Genomic DNA, 20,184 nt, shown 5'->3' on the forward strand with positions numbered 1-20,184 from the left:
ATGAGATGCTGTCTTGAAAAAAAAAATAAATTATTATTCTATAATGTAATGCTGGGTAGTAATAAGAATTATGAAGAAAAACAGAGCAGAGTTAAGGAGAAAGATAATGATGGAAAGATGCTACTTTAGCTCAGTGGAAGTCCTGAGGACAGACATTGGAACACAGAGTGAGCAGACAACTAAGGAAAAGCCATGAAGACTGAAAAAAGGACAGAGGATGCAGGTGAGCCTGGGGAAGAAAGATAGTGGGAGAGCTTGGAGTTGGGGGCAGAAGAGGAGGCTTGGCCGGACCACAGAGAGTACTGGAGGCCTCAGGAGGAACTCCGGGTCTCATTCTAGTAGGAGGGAGCCACTAGAGAGTCTGAAGGTTTTAAAATGATCCCTTAGACACACTGAAGGAGATGATGCATGTGCCAGGCTCAGTGTGGCCTGGCACAAAGTAAACATAGAAGAAGCCAATGATGGCAGAGCAATGACATGGGGCCCAGCTACTTCCCTTGGCACCCAGGAGGACAAGAAACTTCTTTTACCAAAGAGGGTAGAGAGGACGTGGGTATGGGTTGGAAACACTTCCAGGGTTCTGGAGAGAAGTTCAACGCTTGGACAACACTCACAATCAGATTTGAGGTCACCCCAGAGTCAATATTCTCTCTCTACCATCAAGGTACAAAAGGAGGAAAACAAGTCATGGCAAAACAAGGAGCCAACACTGCTCCACCACAAGGGACTGTCCCTTAGTTAGACCAGGATCAACACACTGTTTGAAGATACATCTTTTTTTAATTTATATTTTTTTAATTGCCCAAATAATATTGTTTATCATTATAGAAAATGGTTATTATAAAAATGTAGAAAGTATACATAAACAAATAGAAAAATTTAATTCTAATTACCTGGAATCTATGACCAAATACTACAGTAAATAATATGTTTGGCTATATAGATCCAGATATTTATGAATATGTAAACAAAAAATCTAGACCTCATGCAAATACATGTCATATGTGTGTTATACATGCTTTTTTTTTTCTTTTTTTTTTTTGTGAGACAGGGTCTTACTCTGTCACCTAGACTGGAATGTAGTTGCATGATCACAGCTCACTGCAGCTTCAACTTCCCAGGCTCAAGCAATCCTCTCACCTCAGTCTCCTGAGTAGCTGGGACTACAAGTGTGTGCCACCACACCTGGCTTATTTTTTTATTTCCAATTTTTGGAGAGGCAGTCTCCCTCTGTTGCCCAGGCTGGTCTCGAACTTCTGGGCTCAAGCCATCCTCCTACCTCAGCCTCCCATAGTGCTGGGATTATAGGCGTGAGCCAAATCGCCCAGCCTGTACATGCATTTTTAAAATTGCATGTTCTCCACAAACTGTGCTTTAGTCTGCTCCTTTCATTTATATATATATAGCATACAGCGTTCCAGGGCAGTTAATTTCAGGACAGCACCCTTTTTAATGCTGCATTGTATTTCAGAAAGGGTGGTACATACTTTACTCAACACAACCCTCTTGTTGGGCATATAGAACGTTTCCAATCTGAGCCAAAAGCCTAAGTGGTGGCTCCCTCTAGTGCCCTGTTGTGGTGCCCAGCCACCCACACCAGCTCTGTTTCACTTACAGCAAACTCCTCTGGGGTCACTTTCAAGACATCGAAGACAACGGCATCATAGCTCTTGCTGGCATAGTCGCAGCTCTGGCCCTCCAGAGAGTCCGAGCTGCTGCTGCCCTGTAGAGAGCAGGGAGAGATGGTGTTAACTGAATGATCTGACTTGGAATCACTGCCTCCCAAACCTCCTTGGAATTGAGGATGGGAGAGCAATAGAATAGTACAATAAAAACAGCTTCTATTGATTAGAGCTTTACCCCAGTCCAGGCACCGTGTTAAGCACTGCATGTGTATTTTCTTCTCATGTGTGCCCTATGAATACACATTATTATTGTTCCCATTTTATAGATAAGGAAGTAGAGGCAATGTTACTTCTCCAAGGTATCTCAGCTATGAAAGGGAAAGCCAGAAAGTAAACTTACTTTTGTATCTATCTGACCCCAAAACACATACCTTCAGTTGCCACACCCTAACTTTCTCTGGCCAGTGTTTTACTGGTGGGGTAAAAAATTTCAGCCCAATCTTCCTTGAGGGAGAACAGGACTGCATGTCTTAGGAGGCCTGAGGAGACAATCTGCTTCATGATGTCTTTTTTTTTTTTTTTTTTTTTTTTTTGAGACGGAGTCTCGCTCTGTCGCCCAGGCTGGAGTGCAGTGGCGCAATCTCGGCTCACTGCAAGCTCCGCCTCCCGGGTTCACGCCATTCTCCGGCCTCAGCCTCCCGAGTAGCTGGGACTACAGGCGCCCGCCACTGCGCCCGGCTAATTTTTTCTATTTTTAGTAGAGACGGGGTTTCACCATGGTCTCGATCTCCTGACCTTGTGATCCGCCCGCCTCGGCCTTCCAAAGTGCTGGGATTACAGGCGTGAGCCACCGCGCCCGGCCCTTCCATGATGTCTTTCGAACATTACCTGGTTTTACCTCTCTTTTTCCTAGTTGAAGTCACTGCAGGAAATTGTTACACAAAATGTGAAAGTAGCTCTCAAGGCTTATTTATCATGCAGGCCACTTGGAATTCAAAGCCTGCTTGCTAATGAGCTGAGAGGTAACCAACTGGCTTTAGAGGCCGGTGTGAAAGTTATATTTAGTAGAGTCCTTTGTGCTAAGGACACTCTGCCTCCTGCATGTATATGAAGGGAGTCTCCCATAAAAAGGCAAGTTAAAACTCCTCAAATGTGGCTGATTTCATGAATCTCAACACTGGGGATCCCAGAAAGTTGAATATACTTTCTCTTTAATTTAACTTCATCAAGCTTAATCAAGCTTACTGCCCAAAAATTGTGCCCTGTTCATAAACGATTTTATTAGTCTCAGCTCACAAAGGAGGATTTTGTGGTTTCCATTAACCTCAACATCTTGGACTGGGATTTAGAGAATATGCTTTTATTAATTCTTCTTTATTTCACTCTTTCCAAAATGGCTATATCTGGAAAAACTCTGTAATCTTCCTGAAAACTAGAGTGTTTTTAGGCCAGTGAGGGAAACCAGTAGTCAACAACTGGAAATGTAAGGTTTAAAAGAGGAGCAGGAACTTAAACCTGTAGATTTCGATAGGCCTGTGTCATCAAAAGATTTTAAAATGAGTCTACTATACCAAAAACTCTTAAAATGATCTTAAGAAGCAGGATACCATAGTGGTTAAGAGCTCTGAGGTCAGATAGGCCTGATTAAAATGCCAGCTCCACACCAGTTGCTATCTGAACTCAGACAAATAACTTCGTTTTACAGAGTCAGTTATCATCTGTAAAATGGTGATATTAAACCTACTTCCCAGGGCTATAGTACGGGTTATATAAAATAAAGCTTAAAAAGTAACTGGCAGAATCTGCCTCCACTCCCAGGAGAGCTGACTCAAGGGGACTCGGGTGAGCTCAGGCATGGCTATTTTTTTTTTTTTTTTGAGTGGGAGTCTTGCTCTGTCGCCCAGGCAAGAGTGCTGTGGTGTGATCTCGGCTCACTGCAACCTCCACATGCCGGGTTCCAGTGATTCTCCTGCCTCAGTCTCCCAAGTAGCTGGGATTACAGGCACCCGCCACCACACCTGGCTAATTTTTGTAATTTTAGTAGGGACGGGTTTCGCCATGTTGGCAGGCTGGACTCACACTACTGACCTCAGGTGATCCACCCACCTCGGCCTCCCAAAGTGCTGGGATTACAAGCGTGAGCCACCACACCTGGCCCAGGCATGACTATTTTTAAAGTTCCACAGTGACAGGACAGTCTCCCCTGAGGAGAACCTATGCAGAATGAACTTTGGAAAAGTTACAAAGACTTCTGCTGATGCTGCTGGAATTGGCAGTCTACTACATTTCCCAGTCTTATACGGAGATCCTGAGCAGACAATTCTGTACAAACTGTTCTGTACTTCTACACCCACCTTCCAGAAAGCAGAATATATCAGGGTGACAGGATGGATTTTCTTTTGGATGGTATAATGTCATGGTTAGGAGCACCAGCTCGAGAGTCAGGGTTTGAATCCCCACCCACCTGGCAGCTGTGTGATTCCAAGCCAGCTTGTTCACCTGTCTGTGCCTTAGCTTCCTCATCTATAAACTGGGGATAAAATAATAATATATACCTGATGGGGTTATTGTGAATATTAAATTAGACAATGCCCATGGAACATGCAAAAAAGTGCCTGGTATATAGTAAGCAACAAATTATGGGGCTATATGTGTGTAAATGTATCACTCAGTCATTAAAATTTATTGAGCACTTCAGTTATACATGTATTCATCCATTTGCTCATTCAATTATTCAATAAATATTTACTGAGTACTTACCTTGTGCTGGATACACATATATATACATATACACAGCAAATATGTGTGAATGTGTATAATGTGTATACACATATATACACACTTATATATATATACACACACACACACACACACATACACACACAGACCAGAGAAGAAAGAAGCGTCACTCTAGATGGAAATAGAAGTCTGATTCCTCTAGTTACAAAAAGGAATCCATTCCCAGGATTTCAGGTATTATAACTTTCCAGTGACACACCATTGTATCTGCCCCAAACACACACAATCATACAAGGGGACATGTTCAATCAAAAGCTGCCCCAAGTACATCATTGGTGATGACGATGAGGGTAATGACAATTGGTGCTGCAGTAGCAGCTTTACTTAAACCTATTCCGATTTCAGGACCAGAGATCAAAACACCGAATTTTTTTGAAAGGTTCATAAGAAATGAACTGATTCCTGGCTGGGCGCGGTGGCTCAAGCGTGTAATCCCAGCACTTTGGGAGGCCGAGACGGGCGGATCACGAGGTCAGGAGATCGAGACCATCCTGGCTAACACGGTGAAACCCCGTCTCTACTAAAAAATACAAAAACTAGCCAGGCGAGGTGGCGGGCGCCTGTAGTCCCAGCTACTCGGGAGGCTGAGGCAGGAGAATGGCGTAAACCCGGGAGGCGGAGCTTGCAGTGAGCTGAGATCCGGCCACTGCACTCCAGCCTGGACGACAGAGCCAGACTCCATCTCAAAAAAAAAAAAAAAAAAAAAAAAAAAAGAAATGAACTGATTCCTGTGACTTTTTGGCTGGTTACCCAGGATCACTTCAAAAGCCCAGCATAACGAGGAGGGCCTTGTGGGTTTAAACCCTGGTATGGCCTGCCAATCTGTCAGAGGAGGAGGCGTTTCACACACAATAGGGTGGTGGCATCCTGGGCCTCAAATGGCACCCACTCTTCCTGCATGCTTCTGTGCCATGACTGAGCGTGGAAAGCAAACTCCCAAACCCCACGGCAGGGGCCCTAGCCCAGGCCACTGCAGACCACCAGTCCTTACAGCCATTTCCTACTGAGCAAGGTAAATAAGAACCCAGGGCCAGTTGGAATGACTTCTGTCTGACTTCATTCCGGAATGTGTGTGACTTATTTATAATCAGCAGCGGCTTTTCCTGGGAAAGGTCTGATCCCTTCTTGCCACCAAAATGGAATGTGGCACTTGCTACGACTGGACTGGGCAGGTATTTGTTTTTCTTTGAAGAGAACGACTTCAGAAAACATGCTGATCCTTAGGACTGACTGCCTCCCAAATCTCACGCCTGGCGTGGCCAGGGGCCTTAGGAGTGCTAAGAATGGTGGTATTCATAGTGCCCTACTGCCTTGCTGTCCAAGCCTCAGCTGGGGCCTGGGTTAGCTGAAAGGAGACCCCTCTACCCACTGTCCCAATTCTTGCAGCCTCAGTACCTGTGGAGTGGCAGAGGTGACCAACACGCTAGCCATCAGACCATTCCTCTTGTACATAGTCTCCAGGCCACAGGGAGCTTCAGGGCAGTCTCTACAGGTAACATAACCTGTCTGGAGAAGTCCTGCAAGGCAAAGGGGCTCATAAAAACCAGTCTTCAAAACAAATTTATCCCCATCCCCAGGCGAAATTTGTACCAGACTTGAGCAGATCATCTGAGGAGACCTTTAAAGAAAGGTCAACAGCTAGCAGCTTTCAGGCGAACTATGGCCCACAGACACAGTTTGATGGGCTTGTATAGGGTATTGGTATTTTTAAAATTAATTACCAATATTTAAAAATTGGAAGATTTCACATAGAACTCTGGATTTCTGACTTTTCTGGCAATACTGGGCCCATTTTCCTGCATGGTGACCATCAGCCAGCTGAGTGGCAGCTGCCCCTTGGATTGGAGCAGGGCCTTTTAGTCCCCACTTGGCTTGTGCAACCATTTCAGTACGTGCCTGGCCCTTGCAGGCACTAGAGTTTGTGATCTTTGTCTTACTCATTTTGAGACAGGGTCTCGCTCTGTCACCCAGACTGGAGTGCAGTGGATCAATCACAGCTCACTGCAGCCTCAACCTCCTGGGCTCAGGTGATCCTTCCACCTCAGTCTCCCAAGTCGCTAGGACTACAGGCATGTGCCATCATGTCCCACTAATTTTTTTGTGAAGGTGGGGTCTTGCTATGTTGTATGTTGCCTAGCTGGTCTCAAACTCCTGGGCTCAAGCAAACCTCCCACCTCGGCCTCCCAAAGTGCTAGGATTACAGGTGTGAGCCACCGCATCCAGCCTTGATTTTTCTTTTAAAACAAAGGCAGGGTGAAGAAGACAAGCAAATTCTTCTGTGTTCCCCTGGCACCACACTTCTTCATCAATAATAACCTGGGTAATAGCTAACCCCATATAGTACTATATGCCATGCTTGGCATACATTAACTCATCTAACCCAAAAATCCTGAAGTAGGTCCTATCATTACACCCTATTACATGTGGGGAAACTGAGGCAGCAGGGGAGGCAGATAGCTCATTATTTGATGGCTTTGTTCATGCCACCCTATCACCCTGTCATCATTCAAGACCCTGCTCAAACATCCCTTCTTCTGGCTATCATGCCTGAACAACCCAAAGCAGAGCCAGTGTTCTGTCACCCAAGTGCACACACCTATAACAGAGCATTTACCACATCACTGAACACAGAAAGCTGTGGCCACTGACAGCTTTTTAGTGGCAAGTGACCAGGAGAGTAGGGAGGGGGTGGGGAGGAAGGCAAGGAGAAGACAAAGACTGGAACCAAGTGCAGTTATCCAGGCAAGAGGTAAGGAAGGGCCCCTGAGCTGAGGCTGGGGCAGTCAAGTCAGAGAGGAGCCAGACTGAGAGACAGGAAGGACTGAGACTCCCCAGGCACTGAAGTGGAGGGGAGGCAGAAGTACCAGCTGAGGATGAGACGGTTTTTGGCATGAGGTACCAGAAGGATGGTGTGTCCTTCTTCAAGGAAGGAACAGAGGTGACATAGCAGATTTGGGGGAAAGACGATGAATTTGATTTGGGAAATGCCGAATCTGTGATGCGTATGTGAAAATCAGTCCTGGAGGGCAAGATCTAGCCCAAAGGTCACTGCGAAAGATGATTTGCCTGGATAACTGCAGTTGGCTCCAGTCTTTGGAGGTAGCTCAAAAAGAAGAAAAAGTCAGCCTGATGATATTGACTCCATCTGCAACCCTCCCAGGTCCCTCAGTCACAGGGCCTGGCACACAGCAGTATGCTGTCAAAGAAACAGGGGCGGCCGGGCACAGTGGCTCTGTAATCCCAGCACTTTGGGAGGCCAAAGAGGGCGGATTACTTCAGGTCAGGAGTTCGATACCAGCCTGGTCAACATGGTGAAACCCCGTCTTTACTAAAAACACAAAAATCAGCTGGGCGTGGTGGCAGGCGCCTGTAGTCCCAGCTACTCAGGAGGCTGAGGCAAGAGAATCGCTTGAACCCAGGAGGTGGAGGTTGCAGTGAGCCGAGATCGGGCCACTGCACTCCAGCCTGGCGACATAGCAAGATTCTGTCTCAAAAAAAAAAAAAAAAGAAAAGAGAAAAAAAGAAACAGGGGCAAGCAACCAAAAAGGAACGTCCGAATGACCCCGGTTCTCTCCTGGTACATCTCCAGTGCTGACAATGGCTCTTCTCTCATCCCTCAAAGCTGCTCCAATACAATATAACCACTTCAGTTATCGCCTCCTCAGTTCTATCCTGTGAGCCCTCTACCTTCCCATTCTTCCCAAGAACACTCAGAAGAACTAGCCCGCCCTATAAACAACATTTGGGAATCAACTGGGAGAAAGCTGACTATGGTTCTTAGAGGGTACCACTGACTTGCTGTCAATTCTCCTAAGTATGATAACAGCCCAGAGGTTAAGTAGGAAAAAGTCTTTATCCTTTGTGAGGTGTGTGTCAACATACAGAAGTAAAGTGAGTTTAAAACTTAGGTTCAAATGGGTCAGGAAAATATACGTGAGTAGAGATAAGGCAAATACAGCAGCATGATAACGATGGCTGAATCTAGACAAGAGGGTATAGAGGAGTTCATCGTATCAGTCTCTGCACTTTTCCAAGTGCTTGATAATTTTCATAGTAAAAAAAAAAAAAAAAAAAAGAGCTGGTCAGGTAAAGTTTTTCCTTAGAGAAACAGCTGAGCTGGAGAGGCCAAAGTCCTCTTTTATGAGCAAGGAGAGGAGACAGGCTGAGAAGTCTCATTTGTTAGTCATTTTTGTCCTGAGAGAAGCCATGTTCGCCGTCACCAAGAACCACAGATCCACAGCTACTGCAGGTTGAAAAAGCAGCTCCACAAAAGATTTGAACAGACATTTCACAAAAGAAGATATATGGGCCAGGCACAGTGGCTCACACATGTAATCCCAGTACCTTGGGAGGCCGAAGCGGGCAGACCACCTGAGGTCGGGAGTTTGAGACCAGCCTGGTCAACATGATGAAACTCCATCCCTATTTAAAAGACAAAAATCAGTCGGGTCGGGTGGCACATGCCTGTAATCCCAGCTACTTAGGAAGCTGAGGCAGGGAAATCACCTGAACCCAGGAAGCAGAGGTTGCGGTAAGCAGAGATTGCACCTTACACTCCAGCTTGAGCAACAGAGTGAGACTCCATCTCAAAAAAAAAAGAAGAAGATGATACAGGAATGACTAATAAGAGAAATGCCATCAGGGAAACACAAATGAAACCATAATGAGATACCACATCATACCTACCAGGATGGCTATAATTAAAAACAAAAGAAAACAACAACAACAGGCCATAATGAGTACTGGCAAAAATATGGAGAGACGGGGCCCTCATGCACTGCTGGTGGGAAGGCAGAATGGCACAGCCGCTTTGAAAGATTGTTTGGTATTTTCTTAAAAAGTTAAATATAAATTTACCACATGACCCAGTAATTCTACTCCTAGGTATCTACCTAAAAAAAGAAAACATATGTCCACACAAAGACATGAACACGAATGCTTACAGCACCATTATTCATAAAAGCCAAAAGCTACAAACCCTCCAAATGTTCATCACCTGGTAAACAGACAGAAAATTCAATCGACACATCCGCAGGATGGAGCACTACCCAGCAAAACAGAGAGGTGACACACTGCTACAGTCACCACACCAACAAACCTTAAAACACATGCTCAGGGAAAGAAGGCAGATGTAAAGGAATGTACTATGATTCCATTTTTAGGAAATGTCCAGAAAAGGCAAATTTAGAGCGACAAAAGTGCACATCACTGGTGGGCCGGGGGCAGGGGCGGAACTGACTACACAAGGACACAGGAGTTTCTGAGGGATGGAAATGTTCTAAAACCGGATCGTGGTGGCAGTTAGCTCTACAAATTCACTAAAAATCATAGAATTATACCATTAGAAGGGGTAGGTTTTATGAAATATAAATTATACTACAACAAAAGAAGTACCTTCAGCTGTTTCATGAGGGTGATCTGAACTTACATGTTTAATTCTTCTCTCCCCTATTCCCCTTGAAATACATATATATATATATATATATATATATATATATATATATATATATATATATTTGTTTTGTTTTGTTTTGTTTTTTTAAGAGACAGCTCTGTTTCCCAGTTTGGAGTGCAGTGGTGCAATCATAGCTCAATGCAACCTCAAACTCCTGGGCTGAAGGGATCCTCAGCCTCCCGTGCAGTTGGGACTACAGGCACGTGCCACCATGCCCAGCTACCTTTTTCTATTTTTTGTAGAAATGAAGTCTCACTACATTGTCCAGGCTAGTCTTGAACTCCTGGCCTCAAGGGATCCTCCCACCTTCGCCTCCCAAAGCGCTGGAATTATAGATAGGCATGAGTCACCACACTTAGCCAGGATACTATTAATAAGCAAACAACTTTGAGGAACGTCTAGTGCAGAAGAGATGGCACGGAGGGGAGGGAAACAGCCCCTGGAGGCAAGGAGAGGCTCCCAGGATGGAGTGGCTGGAACCCTCCAATAGAAACTCCCCTGAAAAACCCATACACTTCAAAATGGGAAACCAAAGACTGAGACTAAACGTAAATCCAGCTCAAGATTCAAAGGCAGTATAAGGCTGACCAACTCAGCCTGTCTGTGCTAAGCCAAAACAAACCAGCTGGTATGGATGGAACCTGTTCAGATCAGTTCAAACAGGATTAAAGTGATTCAATCCAGGCCTAACAGAGAGTCACCACAGGAGACCAAATGGAAGACAGCCAGCTCGATCCTCTTTGAGTGGATCCAGCCTGTCTCAGGCCCAGGCTGACATGGGCTTGGCTGCTTTCTGGGTGTGCCTGGCACTCTGTAGCTCTTCCCAAGGGGAGCACAGACACGGAGCTCAGTCTGCTCAGCCTGGCCCAAACGAGAGGCCTTGCTCTCCCTGCTTTCCTAACAACTGAATTCTCAAGTCTCAAAGCCTTCAACACAGTTCTCAGACCCTCTTCTGTCACTGGCCATCAGTGCACACCCTCTGCCCATCTGAAGGGCACCACCATGCTACTCACTTCTTCAGCATCACTGGGTGGCTCCGCTCCACACACCAACACCAGCACTAACAGTGAGTGCAGGTGCTGTGCAAGGCATCGGGCTAAGCATCACGTGATTAGCTCATTTAATTGTCACAGCCGCCCCATGAGGTCAAGACAACTTAGACTTCAGGGAAATGGAAGCACAGTGAGGTAATGTGACTTGCTGCGAGTTAGTGGCAGGACTGGGAGGTTCAAACCCTGGTCAGTCAATGCCAAGGCTTGGACTCTTCACCATCCCTGATACTGCCTCTTATAAGAGTCCAAGTGAGCACTGGATGAGGAAATGTGTTTAAAATGCTCCATCAGGGCCAGACATAGGGCAAGTACTCAATCAAGATTATCAGTTACTATTGGTGTCAGTGTTATCCTACAATTTTCTATTCATTTATACCTATTCTTTTTCCTACAACAAACAAAAAATTAAGTGTTTGCAAAAGAACAGTATCATGCTTTGTAAAACCATGGGCTTCCACTGCTGGGAAGGGGATCACCAGCAATGGGTTCCAGGCTCCCCAGGGAGCATAGCTGAGTCCAGGGGTCCAAGTACAGGAGTCCTCTCAACCTGCCTACCCTCCCGCGGTGGCCCAAACCCACCTACAGATGAAGTGTGGCAGCCATAGTGTGTTACCCATTATGCTTTCTATGGGAGATCTGACCTAGAAGGAAAGACAGAGCACGTGTTTCCAATCTGACTCTGGCATGTCTCGTCCCTGACAAAAATGGCCGATTTTATAGGCAGCAACTCTCAGACAAGTGATACTTCACATGCTAGGAAAGCACAGGATCAAGTATAACAGAATGTCCTTTCCAAGGCTCAGAGAAACCCCCACCCACCCAACTTCAGTCCCTGAGGCCTGGCTGAACCCCCAGTTCTGTATCAGGGAGCAGACTCCCATTGAGGGGGTCAGCCTGGCCTAGCCCCTCCCTGAGAACTGCTTCCCTACCCAGAGTGGGCTCTGAAGATAGGGAACTGTGCGTCCTCAGCCAGACTGACTAGACTAGGGTGCCCCCTGGTTCTCCCAAGAACTCAGGACCCTGAGATACTAGTCTCTGCTGGTCAACTAAGCTAAGGTGCCACACCCGCAGGAGTACACGGTGGCCCCATGCAGGGACAGTCTGGTCAGAGGGAAGAAAGCAGGGGGAGGAAGCAGATGCACAGGCAGGAACTGAAGAAAGAGCCTGTGTCTGAAAGAAAAGGAGAGCAGCCCAGGGCCCTGCGATAAATGCCTCTCTGTCAGCACCAGGCAGTTAAGAGTAGATTTCCACAACACCTTGACCAAGGCTCGTTCCTAAACATCAAGTTTATGCCAATCCACAGGAAACCTGACCCTGAAAATGCATTGGCTCACTGGAAAGGGGAAGACACACACTATTCATTCACTCACTGTGCCCCTACCTCATGCTAGGCACTGTCCTAACCGACAGTTCCTAATGATGTTGTGTCTTAGACCCTTTTGGCAGTCTGGTGAAGCCTCTGGGCTCCTTCTCATAGAAATGTTTATAATGCACAAAATTATACAAAAAAAAATTAAATATACATATTAAATTATTTTAAAATAATTCATTATGTAGTAATATATGTATTTACATAAGGGAATATGTATCTTTATTACTGGATTCAATAACAAGAACTATTGGGGAGTCTAATAAGTACCATAATTTCAAAGTAGTTATGAGCACAGATGTTCTGGATTGCTCACAAATGTTATGACATGAAAATACCTGTAGGCCAGGCACGGTGGCTCATGCCTGAAATCCCAGCACTTTGGGAGGCCAAGGCAGACGGATCACGAGGTCAGGAGATCGAGAACATCCTGGCTAACACAGTGAAACCCCATCTCCACTAAAAATACAAAAAATCAGCCGGGCGTCATGGCGGGCACCTGTAGTCCCAGCTACTCGGGAGGTTGAGGCAGGAGAATGGCGTGAACCCGGGAGGCGGAGCTTGCAGTGAGCCGAGATCGCGTCACTGCACTCCAGCCTGGGTGACAGAGGAAGACTCCGTCTCAAAAAAAAAAAAAGAAAATATGTGTGATTTCTATTGGTGACCAAGTCCTAGGTACTATTAATATTACTACGGTTCATTGTCTATATTAATAAATGAGAGAAATGCTAAATTTCAGTTCAAAGTTAATGAATGTCATTTTTTCCACCCAAATTCATAGATACTCAAGAACCTCTGTCCCAGGCATTGGGCACACAAGGTGGGCAGGCACAGAAGGTCCCTGCTGCCACGGAACTTACATTCTAGGAAGGGAGTCAGAAAATTCAAGTAACAAAGAAGGTAACTTAAGATACTGATAAATGCCATAAAGAAATGAAATAGGGTGGAAGATGATACTTGCCGGGATGGTCAACGAAGGACTCTCTAAGGATGCGATATATGAGCTGAAACCTTAGGAAGGAGGCAGCCATACAAACCAGTGGGAATATGAGTATTCTTTGCAGAGGGAGCAGCAAGTGCAAAGGCTATGAGATGCACATGAGCCTAGCAGGTTTATTATGGAGGGAGAAGGCCGTGGCTGGAGCTGAGTCACCTGGAAGCAGTGGACAGACAGGCTGGGGCCAGGGCATGAATGGCCTTTTAGGCCATGGTGAGGAGCTGGGGTTTCATTTAGAGTATACTGGAGGATATGCTAGAGAGGTTTTTCCTTTTTGAGACACAGTCTCACTCTGTTACCCAGGTCCCAGGCTGGAGTGCAGTGGCACGATCTTGGCTCACTGCAACATCCACCTCCCAGGTTCAAGCGATTCTCCTGCCTCAGCCTCCCCAGTAGGTGGGATTACAGGCACTAGGATTATAGATGCCCACTACCACACCTGGCTAATTTTTGTATTTTTAGTAGAGATAGGGTTTCGCCACATTGACCAGGTTGGAGTTGATCTCCTGACCTCAAGTGATCCACCTGCTTTGGCCTCCCAAAGTGCTGGGATTACAGGCATGAGCCACCACACCCGGCTGTGCTAGAGAGTGTTGAGCAGGGAAGTGACATGATCTGATCGGCACTGTTTTGGAAGATCACTTTGGCTACCTTGTGGAGAACTACACTGGAAAGGCCAAAACCGGAGGCAGTTAAGTCAGTTAGGAGGTAACAGACAGCAGCAGCTTGGATTCATGGGGAATGGATCCAGGAGATGTTTTGGAGGTTACACAGACAAGACCTACTGACGGACGACATGCAGGGGGAAAAGAAGAGAGAGGAATCAAGGATGTCTTCTAAGTTTGAGGCTGTTACGAATGAGTAGATGGGGGCCTAACTGCCACACACTGCTTCTTAGTTCATTCATGTGTTTATTCAACACCCACCCACCAGGTGGTTCACTGGAGCACAAAGTCGTCGGTGACCAATGCCTTTGGGGGTCAAAGACGACATTGCTGAGTAGAACCACTGAGCTGGGTCTTAAAGGATGAATGAGAGGCTCCAAGTAAAGTGTGGGCTGAGTGTGGTGGGCGCTGGGCATGTGTGGATGCACAGGGGAACAAAGGGACAGGTGCAATACCAGCATGCTGGGGCGTGAGTGGCAGGTGTCCTCTCCCACCTTTCCCAGTCCCGTGTCCATCACAGATTAAATGAGCTCTGGGGACACAGCAGCAAATAAGACGGGCAGGACTCCCCATGGAGTTTATGTTTTCACAGATGGAACTAACACCACAATATAGCAACAGCATCTTGCCTCCTGTTCACTCCCTCATCCATTCAGCAAACTCTGTAAAATTTTCCCAAGCCCTGCTCTGTGCAGGGGAGTCACACAAGCCCTGGGCCTCTAGGAGCTCATACACAGTCTGATCACTGTCATTGCAACAATTTATTTGACACTTACTTTGTGTCAGGTGAAAGGATTTATATACATTAAGACCCATTTTACAGATGAGGCAACTGAGGCTCAGAGAGATAAATTAAACTATAGGGGCTGTATTTTTATACATCTACATCAGCTGTGTCACCTACTACACAGGGAGGTAGCCTGGCATAACGGTGGGAGCACCAGCTTTTTTAGTTTGGGCAAATTAGTCAGCATTGCACCAAAAACCCCATTCTTTCTGCCTGCCTTCTGCCTCTCTCACCTCTTACACATACACACACACACACACACACACACACACACACATGCACGTGTACATGCACACACATACTCTTGCTGCTAATTCCTCCCTGGAAACCAAAACACTGCAGGAGAAAAAGTGATTCTCATGATGTAACTTCTTAAGAACGTGGCAGTTGTATCAGAACCACAGTACAATCCCACATCTCTTTTTTCTGCTTATGACAGAATCTGGTCTTGTGTGGGGGGGACTCCTGAAGAGGGAAAGGAAAATCCCATATGCAACCTTGGTTTCCTTCCAATCTTCCAGAATTCTCCTTTAACGTTTCAGGTTCAGGAAACCAAGAAAATAACACGAGACAGTCCAATGCAGACCACTCCTGAGAAGGCATAATAATCACTTTTTCCTAAGCTGAAGGAGGTTGTTTCAAAGAAAATACACACATCCAGTAATGTTCAATTACAAGAAAGTGATTTCTTCCAAATGTTTCAGACAAGTATGAAAATGGATCCCAAACACCATTTCCGAGCCCACTTCCACATTGTGGACGTGCAACTCTCCCACGACTCCGCAGCCGCCTGCTCCTCCCTTCTGTGTTATGCACAGAAGCTAGACAAAGACAAATAGGAAAGTAACAAAGAAGGATTTTGCCACAACCCCTCCAACAATTGTTTGGCCCACTCCACGAACAGTAAGTGTACACGTGTGCACACAGGCATATGCACGCGCACACACTCACTCACTCAGCCACAGCACATCAGATTTTGTATTGCCAAAAGGTTTCCCACTAGGGCACCCATTACTCTGGGTCTGGACCTCCTGCCAGGAGTTCAAGAAAGTCCTCCTTGTGCAGGGATGGCCATGATGTTATCTCTACCTCCTCCCAACCCTCTCCAAACTCTCCAAGCCTCCTTTCCTGGCAAGTAGCAACACTTTCAAAGAGAGCCTGGCCACGTAAGCATATGTCAGACTGGAACAGCCGTCACTCACTCCAGTGTTTACCGGCTCCCTCCTCGACTCCTTTCAAACTACACCACTCAGCATCCAACATCTGGCCTCTCTCCCAAGAAAGGAGAGATAGTGAGCTGAGGAGGCACCACTGAGTCCAAAGTGCCATGTGGGGCTGGGCCTCCAGGGAGGAGAGAAGTCAGCAGTGCTCAGTAAAGAGGGCTGGCTTTAGAGACAGGGTCCTCCACAGGTACCAGGAACAAGGGACAGAACTTGGGGGATTGAGCAAGCATGGAGAGAAGGGCCGGGAAGAGCGTCTTCTTGGGGAAGGAAAGCACCTATGTTTACGGAGCTGAAGTAGGGACCGGCACAAACAGGCAGCCATCCTGTGACAGGCATTCTCAAGCCTGTATGCTGTATGTCCTGTATGTCCCAGGCTCTGTATGCTGAAGCTGAGGAGGCAGAAGGGGAGAAAACCCATCCTTGGCCTCAGGAAATGTACAGTCCAGCCCAGGGATGCCTAACCTTCTCAAGGATGAGGGCTTTCTGAATTTTTATTTTTATTTATTTTATTTTTTTAATGTTTTTTGAGATGGACTCTCACTCTGTTGCCCAGGCTGGAGTGCAGTGGCGCGATCTCAGCTCACTGCAATCTCTGCCTCCCAGGTTCAAGTGATTCTCCTGCCTCAGCCTCCCGAGCAGCTGGGACTACAGGTGAGCAACACCATGCCCAGCTAATTTTTTGTAATTTTAGTAGAGACAGGGTTTCACCATATTGGCCAGGCTGGTCTTGAACTCCAGGCCTCAAGTGATCCGCCCGCCTCGGCCTCCCAAAGTGTTGGGATTATAGGCGTCAATTTTTAAAAGAAAAGTAATTAATTCATGTGCATGGTAGAATTATGTAAACCAGGTAAAAAGGTATAAAATATAAAAGGAAAGTCTGCTCTCCGCAAAGCCCCTAGGCCCTGTCCCCAAGGTTAACACAATTCACAGTGTTGGGCAGCATCTTAACGCACACACCCACATAGATATACTGATGTGTGTGGATATAAAGGCATATAAATATAGATGGAAACACACTTTAGAGACCCGCCTTTCAACACTAAAAAAAAAAACAACGTAGTTCTCTTTTTGACATCTGTTAAGGAAAAAAACCTGCTGTAACAAAAAGCTATGTATGATAAATTCACCAACACTCTAGTTTAACAATCACTGCAGTAGATACATATATTTAAATAACAGTAGGGGCTATGCACAGCACCTGTCCTTCATTCTACAGACATGGCTCAGAGCACACCTGGATTTGGGGAGGCCTTAAAATCACCTGTAGCTCAACCCCCACCCCCACCAGGGTAACAAGCTGCAGTGCAGGCTTGACAGGAGCGCAAAACAAGGCAGCTACAGAGCAAGTCAAAGAAGCCAGGTTCCTCCCCGTGGCTTAAGGGACAGAGAACCAGGATCTGAACACTCACCTTTCACTTACTTTGTGCCCTTGTCCAGCTGCTTGACCTGGCCAACATCCACTTTCCTCCTCTGGGGAGAATCATGGTATGGGCTGTGCATCCCTTATTTGAAATGCTTGGGACCAGAAGTGTTTCAGATTTCTGATTTTTTGGATTTTGGAATATTTGCGTTATCTTACCAACTGAGCATCCCAAATCCCCAAATCCAAAATCCGAAATGCTCCAATGAGCATTTCCTTTGAGCATCATGTCAGCACTCAAAAAGTCTCAGATTTTGAAGCATTTTTATTTCAGATTTTCAGAGTTGGGATGCTCATCATGTACCCACTCCTGTACCTACCTCACAGGAGGCTGAAAGGATTAATAAGATGATGTATGTAGAAGTGGCTGGTGCAGAGGCTGGCAGGTAGCGTGGATTCAAGAAATGACAGCTATTGTTTCTGGTAACACCCTCTACCACCACTTCACCTTCCAGGGCAGGAGTGAGCACAGACAATGCTCTCTTAGCCTAAGACCACAAGAAATCAATTTGAAGGTGAGGCAATGAAACAAATGTGAATGGGGAAAATGCATTTCTCTGAAGACCAGGAAAGGGTTCTCTGGTTGGCTGGAGAGTTTTCTTTTAGTCCCTCTATGAAAGGCTGGCTAGAGCGTCCCCATCTCCCACATAAGCATCTACAATCTACTCTGGAAATGGAAGGTTCTCCCCTTCCAAAACAAGGTGCCTGCAGAAGACAGGTGAAGGAGGAAACAATCCTCCCCTGCAGCCACCAGCTGGCAAGACCTGCTTTCTTCCATAGGGAAAGGAGGCACACTTTAGGAAAGTGGGAGGCCAGGGGTATTTGTGGGGGTGGGCTTAAAGGGAACATCGAGAAATGAGGGTGAAAGGGAAAGTGAAGAAATGAGGATGATCTACCTCAGACATACCAGATACCCACAAAAGCCCTGGGTGCATCGTTCTGGAAGCCTGAGTAGTGAAGTTTCCCCTTTTGTGTATTAGGAATCACAGTGCACAGTAGCCAGGCCAGGAACTCAACCCCCCATTTCCTTTCCCCAACTCTGTAAAGCCCTCATTCTTTTTTTTTTTTTTTTTTTTTTTTTTTTTTTTTTTTTTTTTTTTGAGACAGATTCTTGCTCCACCACCCAGGCTGGAGTGCAGTGGCGCAATCTCAGCTCACTGCAACCTCTGTCTCCCAGCCTCCCAAGTAGCTGGGATTACAGGTGTGTGCCACCATGCCCAGGTAATTTTTGTATTTTTGTATTTTTACTTTTTGAGACGGAGTCTCGCTTTGTCGCCCAGGCTGGAATGCAGTGGCACGATCTCGGCTCACTGCAAGCTCCGCCTCCCAGGTTCACGCCATTCTCCTGCCTCAGCCTCCCGAGTAGCTGGGACTACATGTGCCCGCCACCACGTCCGGCTAATTTTTTTTGTATTTTCAGTAGAGATGGGGTTTCACCGTGTTAGCCAGGATGGTCTCAATCTCTTGACCTCATGATCCACCCGCCTCAGCCTCCCAAAGTGCTGGGATTACAGGTGTGAGCCACCGCGCCCGGCCAGTAATTTTTGTATTTTTAGTAGAGACGGGTTTTCGCCATGTTTGCCAGGATGGTCTCGAACTCCTGACCTCAGGTGATCTGCCAATCTCAACCTCCCAAGTGAGGCATGAGCCACCATGCCTGGCCAAACCCTCAGTCTTAATCAGAGTCCAGGGAACATTTGCTTTGAGTATCGGCAGGCAATATTGTCTGGAACTAAAAGGGGTAGTGTCTCTGTCCTGGGCCATCATGGACAGAGAATGTTCCTCTCTGTGGAACACGGCCAGGTCTCACCACCTCCAATCCCTCCATCTTGATCCAAGCCACCAAAACTTCCCATCTACTGTGAAAGTCTCTTATGCAGTCTCCCTGCTGCACCCCTGTCCCTTTCTTCATGGCTTACTCTTAATAGAGTAATTGCAAAAGCTAAGTCATAACTTGCAGAACAATACACTAAAAAAACCACATTTTCCTGTATCTAAAGTATACCCAGCTGGAGAAAAACAAAATGCATCTTCCCCTTCTCCAAACGGAAGCTGAAGAAATACCCTGACTGATAAGAGAAGATGATGTCTGCCCCAAGCAGTGACCTTATCACACAGAAGCAGAAAGCAGGAACTGCAGGAAGAATTCAGTCCACGGTACAAGGTAATGCAGAACCACTTGGGATGGGACCTGAGAACAGGCCTGAGGATATAATGGCAAGAGCACCCTGTGTGCAGTGTCAGGGAAGGACCGACGCACAACGGGACCTCATGGTCCTGACTCTACCAGGGCCAAGTACAGCAGAAATGGGAAGGCAAGAGATGAGGGCAGCAGATTGAGGCTGGGGTCTTGGGGGGCCTGAGGAAGACATCCAAGCACATCCTCAGACTCAAAGAGTTAGCAGAGGGCAAAATATTAAAAATGCAAGAGACGGCCGAGGTCAGTGGCTCACGCCTGTAATCCCAGCACTTTGGGAGGCTGAGGCGGGCAAATCATGAGGTCAGGAGTTCGAGATCTGCCTGGCTAACATGGCGAAACCCCATCTCTACTAAAAATACAAAAACTTAGCTGGGCATAGTGGTGAGCGCCTGTAGTTGCAGCTACTCAGGAGGCTGGGGCAGGAGAATGGCTTGAACCCAGGAGGCAGAGGTTGCAGTAAGCCGAGATTGTTCCACTGCATTCCAGCCTGGGTGACAGAGTGAGACTCCATCTCCAAAAAAAAAAAAAAAAAAAAGCAAGAGAAAGAGAGGACACCTGACAAAGACAGTCTCAGAGAAGTGTCAGACCCTGT

General features: G+C 46.5%; 1 protein-coding gene across 50 annotated transcripts in view; it reads right to left on the reverse strand.

The window, feature by feature from the left end:
• Positions 1–20,184, reverse strand: part of RALGPS1 (Ral GEF with PH domain and SH3 binding motif 1) — a 309,094-nt gene that overhangs the window by 257,360 nt on the left and 31,550 nt on the right. For all 50 annotated transcript variants that reach the window (XR_013405554.1, XR_013405551.1, XR_013405552.1 and 47 more), the window contains exons 2-3: positions 5,820–5,941; positions 1,616–1,723 (exon numbers count right to left, since the gene is read on the reverse strand). Coding sequence is in view for 45 of the 50 variants with exons in the window: in XM_077967925.1 (XP_077824051.1) it covers positions 1,616–1,723; positions 5,820–5,941 (230 nt within the window). In the remaining 5 variants the exon portion in view is untranslated. The remainder of the gene's footprint in view (positions 1–1,615; positions 1,724–5,819; positions 5,942–20,184) is intronic.

This window comes from Macaca mulatta, chromosome 15 (assembly GCF_049350105.2).
Source record: "Macaca mulatta isolate MMU2019108-1 chromosome 15, T2T-MMU8v2.0, whole genome shotgun sequence".
Classification (NCBI taxonomy): Eukaryota; Metazoa; Chordata; class Mammalia; order Primates; family Cercopithecidae; genus Macaca; species Macaca mulatta.